General features: G+C 42.5%; 1 protein-coding gene across 1 annotated transcript in view; it reads left to right on the forward strand.

The window, feature by feature from the left end:
- The window catches only part of LOC135906948 (rhodanese domain-containing protein CG4456-like), a 15,333-nt gene extending 3,163 nt beyond the window's left edge, over nt 1–12,170 (forward strand). Inside the window, exons 2-7 of the mRNA XM_065438571.1 lie at nt 92–197; nt 3,244–3,372; nt 5,559–5,606; nt 6,547–6,666; nt 8,437–8,599; nt 11,429–12,170. Coding sequence (XP_065294643.1) covers nt 95–197; nt 3,244–3,372; nt 5,559–5,606; nt 6,547–6,666; nt 8,437–8,599; nt 11,429–11,495 — 630 coding nt within the window. The 5' untranslated portion in view covers nt 92–94 and the 3' untranslated portion in view covers nt 11,496–12,170. The remainder of the gene's footprint in view (nt 1–91; nt 198–3,243; nt 3,373–5,558; nt 5,607–6,546; nt 6,667–8,436; nt 8,600–11,428) is intronic.
- Nucleotides 12,171–12,437: the final 267 nt, after the last annotated feature.

The raw sequence follows: 12,437 nt of genomic DNA on the forward strand, positions 1-12,437 counted from the left end.
TGCTATGTGTGTTTTGCGCAGATTTGTACTTGTGTTTCCATTATATTTGTTTGAGCCTGAGTTGTCCTTCCTTGCTGTTTTATACCAATAGATTATGGCGTTGTGCCAATTGCAAGCCATCCTGCGAACCCAAGCTCCCCGATGTCTTTGGAGGCACATATTACTGCTTAGAAATCGATCCTCTCAGGAGGAGCTGGGTAATGTTCCTACTTTGGCACCTAGTTTCATATTGCTTTGCTAATGAAATGATCTTAGTCCGCATTGGGAAAAAATGTTCATCGAAGTCTGAGATTCAGTATCTTGGAGAATGGTAGAAGGCAGCATGAGAAACGTGTTTTCAACAGTACTCTGACATCATATGACTGTAGTAAACAGGAACTTAAGCTCTGTGAAAGTGCAAAGTTTACAGAAGCCGCACGCTTTGATTTCTGCATTTTTTTGCAAGGCCACACTACTGCTTCTGCTGCTGATTCCTCCTTTTTCTGAGGGTATTATTTTCCCGACTTGACACTGAAACTATCCATGCATTAGTGAAAGAGGGACATAAGGTCTGATTCTGGCAAGGACAGGATGACTTGTCACCCGATTTGAGTATAGCATGCACATAACTATTCATAAGCGCCTATAATATAACGACTACATATGGTGTTTGTAAAACTGGAGGAAAGTAAGCTTTCAGCTCCAGTGAGTATGGAACTAGAGAATGTGTCAGTACCTGAATGACTCGGGAATACAGTGGTGCTGTATATGTATGAATAATAATAATAATAATAATAATAATAATAATAATAATAATAATAATAATAATAATAATAATAATGACTTTGCAGAAGAAGTGTATGTTCTCTCCCAGTTGCGGGCAAAGGTACACAGAAATGTTAAAACCCTTATGTGTGCATCTTCTAGCCTGCCTCTGAGGGGAAAAACATAACAGCCTTAAAAAAGAACGGGAGAAGGGGTGGAAGGACAAGGGGAGACAATACAGACACCGAAAACCAGTAAAGTTCATGTTGTCCATCATCATGGCGAAGGGCCTTCACGAGCCATTTGATGAGCGAAAGTGGCGATAGTATTTAGACGACAGATCTTTCTATCCTTCAGTGGCGGATAGGAGAGGTGCTCATATACTCAGGGCAAGGGAGAAATTATGCACTGTGGCTGGGACGGGGGAGGAGCCATGGCATTTTGTCCTTGTGTGCAGAGGCTCAGGTTGACTAGTATGCTTGTTCAAAAGCACTGCTGATGGAATGCAGGTTCCAGGAAACCATGGCATCAAGTATGTGGCAGAGCAGCTGCATCCGTGCCATTTCACAACGATGGTGTATAGGGACCACCATTTAGCTGCTCCCAATCGGGTCGCATAGTCCACTTTAGTGAACCCTACAGTGCATATGAAAAGTGTGCACGAGGCTCTTTGAAAGCTTTCGATACCGGCCACTAGGCGTTGCTGGGTGGGTGACCACATTGCGCAACCATACTCAAGAGTTGGCAGTACAAGTGACGTGTGCAGTGGGTGAAATGTTGCTCAGCCGCTTGGCTTCGAAATCTGGGAGACAAAATATAGCACACAATTCTTGGTGACAAGTCTTGGTGACAACACTTTGCAATGTGAGGGGTAAAGTCCACATGCCCATGAATATGACTCCCAGAATACTGAGTGACTTCTGCACGAGCAGTGGCACACTGTGCATCAGGTATGAGGGCTTCACTGGTTTGTGGGTACCTTAAGAACCTCATTACACTGAGTTCGGCAGGAGGCAGCTTCACGTGGACCAAGATTCGATCACTGCCTGATACTCCTGCAAGCAAGTTATGACTTGTAGTAAGGGAAACAATAGGGGCCAGAATAGACTTATCATCCGCATACTGCACGAGAAGAAAACGATTATCCTTGGGCCGGTCGTTGACATAGATCAAAAGGAGTGTTGGCACCAGGACTAATTCCTGAGGCACACCTGATGACACCTGTATTTTATTAGAGTGGGCACCAAAGTATACAACGGGCTAACTTCTCGCAGTTGGAAAGTTGGCCAGCCACTTAAACAGGCAGCCCCACGTGCCTGTGTCCAGCAGGCGGGCCATGTTGAGGGTGTCGAATGCGTTGCTTAATGATGTCGGTTTCCATTTGATTGTCATTACTGGTGAAGTGGCTCAGGGTAGCCAGTGCTGTGTCGCAGTTGTAGTCATGGTTGAAGCCATGCTGCATGTTCAAAATAAGATTAGTGCACTTTAAAAAGTGAGGACGCTGGCTGTCTAAAATGCACTTGAATGTGTGGCATATGATTGATGTTATGGAGATGGGGCAATTGTGTTGCAAGTTATTAGTAGTCTTGAATTTCCCCTTGTGGATAGGAGAAATGAGTACCCACTTCTATGCAGCAAGCACTGCTCCATGGTCAAATAGGGACGGAAACACAGTGCACAGGAATACGAGCACATAAGGTGCAAGCATTCTGAAGAAAATATGAGCCATGCCAACGAGGCGAGGAATTTGTGAGGAACTGATTTTGTAGATGGCAGAACACAGTGCTTCTAGAAAAAAAAAAGGAAGTATGAATGAATAAGTGTACATGTGTCACTGTAAGGTGGTAGAGGAGACTGCTCGCCTTGGACAGGTGGCAAGCATTTGTCTGGTAGTTGATGCTCATCAGGTGATGGTGTGTAGATGAAAGAAAATTGTTCAGCAAAGAGTGTAAAGCCCTTCGCAGGACTGTCGATGTGCTTGCCTTGGGTATTGAAACTGGGGTAGTGACAAGATGTGCAAAGACAATTTATATAGGACCAGAACACTTGTGGATAATCCTTTTGTTTTTTTTGGCTATCCTGGCAGTGTAACGCTGATGTGCTGCGTGAATATCCACCGTAAAGGAATGCAGGTGGGCCTTCGCTAGCTGGAAAGTGACGGGGCACCACCTCCGGGAGGTTTTCCTTTTCTGGTAGCCTTCAATATTTCTGGGGTTATGTACCGACAGTACTTTCATTTGGATGAGTAAGTGTCGGATGGCACACATTCGCATTGTATGGCTGATGCCATGTCACACCACAAGTGATAATGAGCATTCTCAACCAGGAAGAGGAGAAATAGATGGAAAGACAGGGAGGTCAGTCATTCTCAAACGGATGTCGTAATGCATTAAGGGGCAAGGTGTGCTTGGTGGGCTAAGTGACATGGCCGGTCCGGTCAAATATTCAGGGCTGATATCTTTACTGATGTCTTTCTGCATCACAAAATGTTCCTTTCAGCGTGCCTACGGTCCTGTTCAACCTCCAGAAGCTACACATTTGCACAAGAAACAGTCAGACTGAGCACTACAAAAAGGAGACTACTGGGCAATGCTGACTATGCCAAAATGTCGCATCAGATGACAAAAGGTCTGTGAATGAAACCAGTTTTCAAAGGAAAAGAAGAAAGTGACTGCTTGATCTCTTTTGTTCTTCTGGCTGTTGTTAAACTTCTACAAAATTAGGTTGTGTGATTAATATTTAATTTGTTACACTTTGGTTCTCAGTGACAAGGTCACAGTCCTCATAAAATGAAATTACCCAATCCCTAGATAGTTTATACAGATCTGTTTTGCTTCCTTGCAGGCTTGATCTTATGTCTATAAAAATTGTTAACAAATTTGTTCCATTCAGTCTTTTGTTTTTGATGGACTGCCAATTGGTTGTTTACAGAAAGTATATAGACAGTAGTCAACAAAAAAAGTGTAAAAAAATGAGCGCACAGTCTGTGTGGAGATATTCAGACATTATAGTAAACTTTTCTAAGCTTTCTGGAGACCTTCAGAATGAAATATTGTGGGCAAAGGTTTCGTTTGATCCAACTGGATTTATTTATGTGTGATCCAACAAATAATGATAATTTCATGTACTAGCAGACCATATGAAAAAAAGAAGTGCTCTCTTTGGCAGACATCAAATAAGATGGGTGTATGCAAATGGATTGTGAAAACTTTTAACAGCATGTGAGCCATATTTTGATTATTCTGTACTTTTTCAGCCACTGTTGCAACAGAAACTGCAGTATATTGCACCTGCTTTGCCTGTGGTTATGAATTAGTTATCTGAAAGTTCCTTTTGACTTGAGTAGATGTAGAATATATTGATAACACAGCAGCACTACATATAATAGAAAAATATGGTTGGGACTAGGAAGGACATGTAATTGGTGTGACTTTTGTGTTCAGCAAAGTCAATTTTGCCTCTCTGCTTTTGTGTGTGAACACATAAAAAGCCTACATATTCTATTACCTGGAATTGGAATGTTCATAGTAAACTTGCTTGACTTCTGACGGCTACTGCATGTTTTACATTCACAGACATAGGCCACATGATTGAAATCTTTTGTAACTCTAGCAACAACAGCACATTGTCCCAGCCTTTGGCTGTCATTATTTATGTATTTCTGCAGTTAAAGTGAGTTTATGTCATTTGTTTATGTTGTAGTCGATCTAAAAAGGTACAGTAAAACCTCGTTAATTCGAACCGCAAGGGGAAGCCGCTTCAGTTCGAATTAACGAAAGTTCGGACTAACGAAAGTGAAGGAGAGCAACAGTACACTGCGATTTGGAAACAGCAGGGCATGTCAGAAATTTGCCGTGTCAGAAAGTGATGGCGTGTGCCACCGGCACACGCCATCTTCGAGTCGAAGCTCTGGGTCCGACTGTGCCACACCACCGATGTCCACCGAAACGAACGTTAGCCGAGGCTTTACACCATCACAATGAATTGCGACGGCCGATACCTCCTAAGCTGAAAACAGAGGTGCACAACCGATGAAGACTGCTGAGACAAAGACGCTGAACATGTGAAGGTGGCGAAGGCCCTAATTCATTGGTTCTTGATTGCAAGCGTAGCTGCGACGTACTTGATTCGCTGTGTTTTGGCGCTTGCCGTGCCATCTCCGCACAGCATTAGCAGCTGTACAAGATTTGCAAAGCCTCCGAGATTCGCAACGGGCCAGAAGTCTCGGAGGTTACGTAGAACGGAGAGGCGGCAGCCGCCGCTGCCTTCTGGCTGACCCCGCGTCGGTTAGATTTATTTCCGATTTTGCATTCTCTCGCCGTTCTCTCCATTTCGGAGGCAATACAGCCTTGTGTGTAGGCAGTAGGCGTGTTTCTCTGGCCGTGTGCCAGGCGAGCGTAGTTCGAATTATCCGTGAGGGAACCTTCTCGCGTTCGAATTAACGGAATTTTTTATACATAGACTTCTGTGGAGCTTGGCCGGACCAAATCGTACAGTTCGAATTATCCATAAATTCGAATTATTGAAGTTCGAATTAACGAGCTTTCAGTGTAAATGGGGAGTGTTCTATGAAATTTAGAAGGATAATATCACTTTGCACACTTTTTTTACTGAATGTTCATGCTATAAAACATTCATGAGTTTGCTTTTAACCGCAGCTTACAGCTTTTGGGTAGCTACTTTAGCAGCTAGTCTGGGAGGGCAGACTGTATGAACTCCACACTACACAGCATATGCTCCAAGTCAGAACTGTTTTTTATTTATGTGTAAAACACATCTGTGTTATCTAGTTTTATTTTCTTTTTCTTCATCAGCCTATAGCACAAGCCATTGTGAAGATGCTGCCTCATTGGAGAAGTTGAGTAAGTCATTAAAGCACCTTGTTTTCTCTGCTGTATGGTAGAACCATTACAGAGCTGCTGCTGAGACGCTCTTGTGCCATTAGAGATGCTGGGGGAGTGGATCTTGTGTACTGATGGGAGACAGTAATGGGAACGTCGTTTCTCGGGTCATTAGCCAGACAAACTTAGATTTTATGGACCACCTTATTGAAGATGTGTTTGCAAAGCAATTATGTCTATGTTAACTTCAATGAGGAGAAGTGGGAGGCAAGTTCTATATAAAAGGACTCAACGTTTGCATTTGGGCTAATACGTCGTGGTGAGGACCAAAGGACCAAGCTCTCTTCACAATGGCTGATGGAGGTAAAACTTTGCACTTATCTGCATCTGGCTCTAATCTGGTGCTGAATTATAGATGGGTAATGTTTAGGGATATAATTTTCAGCGTTAAGTTTTTTATTCAGCTGTAGCCATTGCTCCTGTGAGGTGTTACAGTGGGCAGTAGGTTGCTTTGAAGTGAAAGTCTCCCCTAAGTTGTTCAAGTGGAAATGGAAGCCAATATATTGTGCTAAATTTCTAACTTGTTTGTAACATGTTTATGTAAAGAACTTTTGTGCATGTGAATGAAAGTTTTGTTGCTAATCTTTATGGTAATTTGTAATCTGTTGAATTTTCATCATTAACTGGAAACCTTAGTGAATGTAGACCACCTTAATTACTAAGTCATTTTAGTTCTGTGAATCTTAGAAAGCCATTTCTGGGTAATGCTGCTCAAGAATTCTAGTTGCTTGGTTCTGCAAAGCAACATATTTAATGCTCCACGAATGATCAATGTCTTTAACAATTTTGTCTCGAAACCTGTAGGAACTGATAGTTCCTGACAGCAATGCTCATTTTTGTTGTCATTTCAATAACAGGTTACTTTTCATTAGAGCTTAAAACACTAAATTTTGCATCTTAGGTTGTGACTACGAAGAAGTTAAGGACTTACTGCAGAAAGGGAAAGCTTTCTTTGTTGACGTGAGAGAGCCAAAAGAACTTGTCAACGATGGGCGCATACCAGGTTGTGTCAACATCCCATGTGAGTGCTGTGGTTTGTTATTAGTTTCACAATATCAACAGTTAATGCAGGCACTCTGGTGCCTGTGCACATTTGTGAATTAGAGTCATTGTGCAAAACTAAGAGTGCCTGCCCACCTTGATGGCCATAATTAATAAAGTTTGCCAGCATAAGATAGTTAAAACTGACTCTGTTGTTGGAGGCCCTCTCAGACAAAAAAGGCACAGCTTCAAATAATTTGTGGCATGGGCTCTTCGCTTGAGCATGTCATGCTTGTCAATGCCTGCTGGTATTGATTGCGGCCATGATGCAGCCAATTTAAGATCATCATGGTTGTGTGCTCTTTGCAAAAGTTACTGAGGCGTTGCCTTCCTCAAGTGTTCCGCACACATTGTTTAAGAAGTCTTGACTCCAGTTCATCTATTATCTTAGCGAGCTAAGCACAGGTGAGCATATCTAACAGCACTCAACTAAAAAACACCAGAAACATTATGCAAGGCCACAAGTAGCTTAAAAAACAGTTTGTGGCAGCAGCGACAGTGACAGGATAACAAAGAAGACGACAGGTGCTGTCGTAACCAACCTGTACAAGCAGAAAGGAATGCGCAAGCACTGCTGCTGCTGCCAAGATTGGTCGAAAGCAGATGAAGACAGCCTTTAAGTAGCGATGCTGGGACAAGCGAGCACCGCCTGGTGGTCTTCTATGAAGATCTTACTTGACAAGATAGCTTCCTTGATGACACGTGCGGTTGATCCAGCCGAATTCTGGTGGTCTTCTGAGAAGATCTTGCTTAACAAGATAGCCTGTAGAAGCAGAAAGGAATGCGAGAGCTGGTGCGTGAGCACTGCAGCTGTCGCCAAGACGTGCTTATCGGTGGTGTAGCCATCGAATCTTGCTAATTTCAACTAGTTTTGAACACTTAGCTGGCCTCGAACCGCGCAGAACCTAAAGTCGGACCGCATGCATGCTTGCCAGCATGCAGTCACTCCTGGCTGCTCCTGGTTAGACATCTTGGCAGACTTCACTTTGCATTGAGATATTGATATTGCTTCAAAATGTGCAAGTTGGATGTGGCTACTATCTGTCGATCAAGCTGGTGCAGGACAAAGCCGGTCTGCACCACGTAGCACGGCCAGACTGGAGCATATGAGTGCGAGCACTCACTCAAGCCCTGTTGTGCACAAATCAAATGCTGAGCACACTACACACTACAATTGCATGTAGCTGCAGTCTGCTACATGGTGTAGATACCGTGGCTGCCACGGGATATCGCGAGAAGTCAGCTGGCTGAGCGCACTGCAGCTCACTGATGACAACCGCGTTTGGCTTACATTTGGCGCGTCGTAGGTGCCAAAATCAGAAATTGTGGAGTCTACATGAACATCCAAAGCCGAATTTGAACTGTGTGCCACAGTGACATTCAGTAGGCGGAGTGTTGTGGGCATGCCCTGCTCCAATGTAGCCTTCACAGTGTAAGGCACTGAAAAAGGCGAGGAAGCACCATGAAGGCAGTGTTTGATTGCCAATAGCTGTGCTTCTGCTGAACTCATTGAAATACTTTTTGCAGCAATGTAATTCTGCAATGGCCTATTTTAACTTTAAATGCATTTCTCCACGTTGATAGAAAGTGGTTCAGGGCCTCTTTAATCAACCATGTCAGTATGTCAAGCTTCTAGGCTCTGATAATGTGTTACCATTATTTTATTTTTGAAATAAAGAGCATTCATTCACTCATTAGACCTGTCCTATGTGCTAAATAAACCTGTGCTTTCTGTCTCTGGGTTTGTCAGTGAATGATGTTGGTTCTGCCTTGGAGCTGCCACCAGAGAAGTTCAAGGAAAAGTATGGCCGTGACAAACCATCTCAGGATGATCCTAACCTCATTTTCTCATGCCGGAAAGGTGTGCGTGCCACGAGTGCCATGCAGACAGCTCATGCCAGAGGATACCATGCGTAAGGCAACTTGAGTTTTGTTTTGCTTCCTTTTACATAGAAACTGAGACTGCAGTATGCATCTATCAACTTTAAAAGAGTCTCCATTACTTATGGAACTTTAGTGCTAATATCTTAGATGAATAAAATTTGAGTCTCTTCTACATAGCTATGTATTTTGCATCAGTAGTTGCCTTTTTAATCAAGTATAAATAGCAGAAGGACCTCATCTGTTGGCCTGGCACTTGAAGCAGCCAATGCAGAGAGCCATGTGGTCCTGAGTTACAACTAGGCTGTGAAGCTTTCTTGCTGCTGCTCTGTGTTAGCGTTTAAGAAATATATATATATATTTTTCTTCAAGCAGCAAATGTGCTCAATAGTGAGCTTCAGTAGACTGCAGTTTTCAATCTCTTTGGTGTCATTGCTGCAACAGATTGGGTGTTATGACCCTGTTCTTGGTATCATCAGAGAGGCAGGTTTAAAGTGAAGTGGTGTGCCAAAGGCTGCTTTTCCAGGTTGGCAGATGGTCAATATGACAAAAGGCACCTCCAGGTTTAGATGTAGAAATAAAACTCGCATGCTGTGCTGGTGTTATGAGCACAGCATTTACCACAAGTTGATCTCGCAGTGTCAGGAGAGCCCATGCTTCCCAGCCATGTACGATTGTTTACTGCGATAGCAGTTAGGAGCCTGAAACTGGGTCTGACGTGTTTTTTCTTCTGCTCGTACATTTCGCTGTACTATCATTGTGTCATTGTCAGGACACTTGCTTGCTTACCTCAGCCTTAGTTTTATCGTTGCCATTTGGATAAGAAAAAATAAAGACTGGCAGAGCCCATTTCATGTGACTGTCGACATTAATGCAATTAGCATTCAAGCAATGTAGAAACACACCATAGTGGTGAAGACATGTTTATTTTCAATATGAGGCAGGCGAAGTAGGCAAAGAATGCTGATCGCATTGATACACCCACAAACCACAGGGCTATTACAGATCACATTGTCTACACCTCTGGACACCACAGAAAAAGCTTCACTAATCGCACCTTTCTAACTGCAGCTAGTTTTGACACGTTGGCGCTGTAGAATTGGGGCTCAGCACATTTGACTTTGAATGAACTAGGGTGCGATTGCACTGGCATCTTTTTCATGCGTAAAACTTTATTTTGCATAGTCAGTTAAAAAAGCATTTGTTCTCTTTTATCAGTCGGACGTGTAATTTTCTTTTTCTTTCTTTCTTTTTTTTTCAAGCAAGAATGATATTTCAGGAGCTAGATAACAGACAGCAGCTGCAGACTAAAGTGGGAGAAGTAGACTAAAAATGCTAAGAAAGATTTGTCGACTGCCACGACTGCTGATTGAGCTCATGCCCATGCAGCATTGTATAGCTGATTGTTTGATGTGCTATACACTGTTATTTCAAGAGTAGGTACGGTGTTGTGTGCTTGACACAGGCTGTGAGAGTGGTGGTATTTGCACATTTATTTTGGAGTTCGCAGCAGGCAATACTGCAGCAAACAAAGACAACATTGTGCCTACATGAGGTTCTTGAGAAGGTGTCCACTGTGAGAGCTTTCTAGATTTACAGCGAGGTGCTGTATTTGATGCATCGCTGCCTCAATACGCTTGCAGAGCATGGCTGCAAAGCTGGTGTGCAATGCAGCAGCCATTCTCAGAATTTTTTCTGCAAAGCTGGATCTTCACTGTCTTTGATGTCAGTCAACAAAGCGTAGCCATAATGTTGCCATTGTCGTCATCATGACTTTCTGATCAGACATTCCGAGACAAGTGTCAAAGCTGACTTCCCTACAATAAGTGTTTATGTGCAGGGAAGCTCACTTTATAACAATTTGTGTCGTTGTTGCATACAGTGGAAGTACTTTGCACTGAATTGTAGGAGTTTTGCAAAATGTTGGGGGCGCTTTGTGTTGATTGGGCAGCCATTCTTCCTTCATCTGTTGTGCTTAGAGAACAGCACTGGCAGCCTCACTTTGACACAAGCAGGGCTGCAGGCTCTTGTGGCTCAGAAAGATGCACAACATAGTGCTGAAAGAATGATGTTCACTCTGATCTCTTGGCCATAGCATGTTACTTTATAATTGTAACTTGCAACAGTTTCATTTATCCTTTCTCTATATGTGATCGAGTAGCTCACCTTACATTCCTGGTGTCCCAGCTAACTTTTGCCAGAGTTTAAAAATATACAAATGCCACGTAGCTGGACAGAACAAAGGTAATGTTGTTTGCTGTCACTTGGAGATACTCAAACTACTATTTTCATTCTGCCGAATTAGATGATTAGTATTAATTAATTAACCAACTTCTCAAATATTATAATTAGACTAAAAGTGTCAATGAGAAAATTGTAGAGCGACGTGGAAAACTCTCGATACAGCTGTCTGTACCTCGATATGTGCTACATTAGAGTGTTTTTTCGAACACGAAGGAAGCCCTCAAATACACGCAAAGTGCCTTGAGCGGCCAGTCGCGCACAATTTTGCGTGTTCTTGCGGGCTTCTTTCATGCTCGGAAAAACACTTTTATGTGGCACATATTGAGCAACAGAAAGCTGTATTGGGAGTTTTTCATGTCACTCTACAATTTTCTCATTTACATTTTTCATCTAATTGTAATATTTGATAGGTTGGTTAATTAAGACAAATTATGTAATGAGGCAGAATGAAAATAATAGTTTGAGTACCTCCAAGCGACGACAAGCACCATGAATTTTGTTCTGTCCAGCTGTGTGGCATTTCCATATTTTTAAACTCTGGCTAAAGTTAGCTGGGACACTCTGTATATTTGTAGCAACATTACCAAGTGTAACTCACATCTTTGCATGTCTTACAGTGCTCGGTTCTACAGAGGCAGCTTCTGTGACTGGGAGGAGCGTGGAGGAGAGGTGATCAAGGGATGAATCCTACCATTTGCTGCAAAGTGTGTTGCAGGACTTTTAAGCAAGACTGCTAGCTTACACTGAGTAGCACAACCACTTGCACATTAAAGATCTCCTGGTGGTCAAAATTAATCTGGAGTCCCCCACTACAGCTTGCCTCATAATCAAGTTGTGGTTTTGGCATGTAAAACCCTAGAATTCATTCAGATATATGGAGCACTCTGGCTTTTGTATTACTGCCAATGGACCTGTAGCAAAATAAGTGCAGATAGGGAAGCCATAGTTTTTCAGTACTAGTAGTCATTTAATACACTGGCTTATATTTAAAATGGAGGCACAGAGCCTTAGGCAAATGATATGCCTTAATTTTATTGTTTCTGTTAGTCCATGTGAATCAATCTGGAGGCCTTAGATATTGAAATTTTTAAAGGTGCCTTGCCCATGTAGTACATATGTGATTCTTGGCAGTTCTTGTGCTCTCTAGTGTTGTTTAGTTTGTCAGAACAGTGTTGATTGAGACAGGACAATTTTTTTTTTGTAACTGTCTACTTTTGTATCTTTAAGGCTTAGAAATCTACATGCATCAAGAGCATTTTCTGGTTTACGTATTCTTGGCATCTGTCACACATAAAATAGCAGACTATTCATACTGAGTTGTGCAGGCACACTACAAAATAAAATTTGTTAGTTGGTGTCTCTTTGTGTGGTTTACTCATTGAAGCTCTGAACAGGAGTAATGGTAAGATATAGTTTCTCTACTGAAACAATTAGTGTTGCTAAATTGTACAATTATGCGGCTTAAAATCTTAATGTGCACCTTTTAGTGCTGCAGTAAGTTTGTGCAAGCATCAAGTCCACGAGGTCGCAGATATTGAGTTTTTTGGGAATTCATTAAATATAATGTACATAGTACACTGAGAAGCACTCGTCAGCACTGTATTGTAAGGGTGGCCCAATTCCTGG

This window comes from Dermacentor albipictus, chromosome 1 (assembly GCF_038994185.2).
Source record: "Dermacentor albipictus isolate Rhodes 1998 colony chromosome 1, USDA_Dalb.pri_finalv2, whole genome shotgun sequence".
In the NCBI taxonomy this organism is placed as follows: domain Eukaryota; kingdom Metazoa; phylum Arthropoda; class Arachnida; order Ixodida; family Ixodidae; genus Dermacentor; species Dermacentor albipictus.